Source organism: Lactuca sativa, chromosome 6 (assembly GCF_002870075.4).
Source record: "Lactuca sativa cultivar Salinas chromosome 6, Lsat_Salinas_v11, whole genome shotgun sequence".
NCBI lineage: Eukaryota > Viridiplantae > Streptophyta > Magnoliopsida > Asterales > Asteraceae > Lactuca > Lactuca sativa.
The window spans coordinates 104,454,940-104,457,323 of NC_056628.2; the positions used below are offsets into that span (position 1 = coordinate 104,454,940).

The following is a 2,384-nucleotide window of genomic DNA, read 5'->3' on the forward strand; positions in this document are numbered from 1 at the left end:
GGTTAAATACCCCATTAAGAGACCAAAATAATCGGAACCACTGGTACAGTTAAGGATTGCCCTCACAATAAAAGAAACACAAAAACAGGTGGTGCTATGCCCACAGTTACTAAGGAGAAATAAAAATAAATTAATAATATTCTAAAGCACAATCGACACTATGCAAATTATAAGTGAAGGCAACAATGTGACATTCAAAAGTATGCTTTCCCATTTATGCTAACACCTTAAATAAACAAACACAGAGGCCTAAGATCATGAAGTTTCAAGGAAGATGCATACCATATGGTAATATGTTTTTCAGCCAAAACCATATTCTTTGTAAACTATGATCATGAGCCAGTCATTTATTAGTTCTCTATCTTGGATGTCCATATCCTGACAAAGTAAAATAAGATCTCAGTTAAAATGATGAATACAATAATTATGCAACCAGAACCATAGATAAAATTCAGTTTGACAATTGTAAGAATCACCTGTTTTGTTTTGAGAACAAGGGCTTTCCAAAGATGGCTACTAAAGCGGGGGATAAAAGATAAAAGAACCTGACTGCATATAATCAAAAACCAACAATTCAAGAATTATTTGATATGCGTACAGTAGTTAATTAATATGTGTTAGCAATAATTTAATCGGTCAGAGCAAGATATAAATATGCTTTCTGGATGTTGACTCTTTGGTCTCCCATTAGCTCAAGAACTTCTTCTCACAGAATCTATATCACTTGAAATGAAACTAGCATAAGGTTTCAATGTCACAATTATTGGTTAGCAATGAAAAAAACTTAACCGCAAGAAATGTCTCATACCAATTGCGTTCATAGAAAAATTGAAAAAAACTATGGATTAGTGGATGTAGTCATATTTTTCTCTAATTATTTAAGTGCTTGTACCAGATCTATTCCTTGAAAGCTAGAGAAACATTTTTTTATCAAACAGATGAAACATTGATTCGAAATCTAAACTCCATTGCAACTAATTTTAAAAAGAAAATAAATTAAAGAAAACTTCACAAGTTGAATAGACTCGAATCAAATTTCCAAATCCTAAATTCGGAAATAACTTCAACATCAAAAACAGGGATGAGGTGATTAACTGCTCCAACTCGTTAATCACCTCTTCCTGTGGTCTATGAATCAAATCAATCATCCTCCATATCTACACACATCATCATTCAAACAAAACAAACATTTCAACTAATCAATATAAATAACATTTTAATAAAAACTAAAATAATAATAAATAAGTGATATATATACATACCTGTAGAGTTCCACCGCCACCTGTGCTTTCACCATCATCCGACACACTGACAATTGTCCATGGATCATGCGAGTTCCAGTGGAAATCAACCACCTTATCCCTTCAATCACAGCACAATATAATCTTGCTTCAATTTTTATCTATTTTTTATTTTTGTAAAAAGGAAAACCATTAATTAAAATTAAATATATATATACCTATGTCCAGAGTGTCTGAACAATAAGCCAGGTGCAAACTTTGAGGCTGGACCAGAACGTTCACCAACCTGTAGACAAACAAACAAACCTTTTATTAAAAAAAACAATTTGTTGCAAGAAAAGAATAGGGGGAAATGGAATAAAAGTAAAAGTGGTTTTTGGTTGAGTTGACACACCTTATTGTGATCCCAGATGTTCAAGACACCATCTTCTGCTGAGCTTCCAAAGATGGATGATTTGTCAGGAGACCACTGAAACATACAAAGTAATTGGAATTTAGAAATAGTGAACAATTGTTCTAGAAAGGGAATCCATAATTCCCTGGAATTCATTAGGCACATCTACTTCAACCCATGTTTCTTGATCAAGCATTGCTTTCAGTTTTGTCATCTATAACAACAATAATAATATTATTAATCAAACAAATTGTTGTTTACCTTCTCTGTTGCAGTTACAAATTATTGTGACACGTTATATATTTGTAAAAAGTCTTGAAGCCTTAGTCTTGGATGCAAAAGAGCACGAACACCAAGAAGTTTTGCTCATCTTCCATGAGCTGCATCACAAGCTGCAAACACTGCTTCTATGTTTTCTCTCAATACATCAGCTCTGTTAAATGACACAGTTGCCCCTGTTAGAAAATTTCTAACAAATAAGCAACATATATATATATATATATATATATATATATATATATATATATATATAATAGAACAGATCACCATTTTCAACCAAGCAAAGTTTGAAGAATAACAAACCTGTAGCTCATTGAATTCTAGATCATACTGAAAGCAGCCTTTTGTACATTAGCCCTTCCTTCCAAATGTTTCCGCTTCTTTATATCTAAAATTAATTATTATAAACTATTAATTAAATTCAATAAAAAAATATTGGGGATTCAATAATAAAATACTTCTCGAGAACT

The 2,384-nt window shown here is 31.9% G+C and overlaps 1 protein-coding gene across 1 annotated transcript; it reads right to left on the reverse strand.

Moving 5' to 3' along the window:
- Positions 1-300: 300 nt before the first annotated feature.
- LOC128126851 (WD-40 repeat-containing protein MSI4-like) lies at positions 301-1,737 on the reverse strand. Its single transcript, XM_052764991.1, has 6 exons — positions 1,636-1,737; positions 1,460-1,527; positions 1,263-1,362; positions 1,078-1,157; positions 477-549; positions 301-378 (listed from the first exon to the last, which is right to left on the reverse strand). Exons 1-6 carry the CDS (start codon positions 1,717-1,719, stop codon positions 301-303), a joined length of 483 nt encoding a protein of 160 aa, XP_052620951.1. The 5' UTR covers positions 1,720-1,737.
- Between the last annotated feature and the right edge of the window lie 647 nt (positions 1,738-2,384).

Excerpts from the sequence above, each read along its gene's own strand:
- LOC128126851 (XM_052764991.1), bottom strand. The coding sequence starts at position 1,719 with ATGTTTCAGTGGTCTCCTGACAAATCATCCATCTTTGGAAGCTCAGCA. Across the intron at positions 1,528-1,635 it reads ACATCTGGGATCACAATAAG|GTTGGTGAACGTTCTGGTCC; the intron begins GTGTGTCAACTC and ends GTTTGTCTACAG. Across the intron at positions 1,363-1,459 it reads TTCAGACACTCTGGACATAG|GGATAAGGTGGTTGATTTCC; the intron begins GTATATATATAT and ends CTGTGATTGAAG.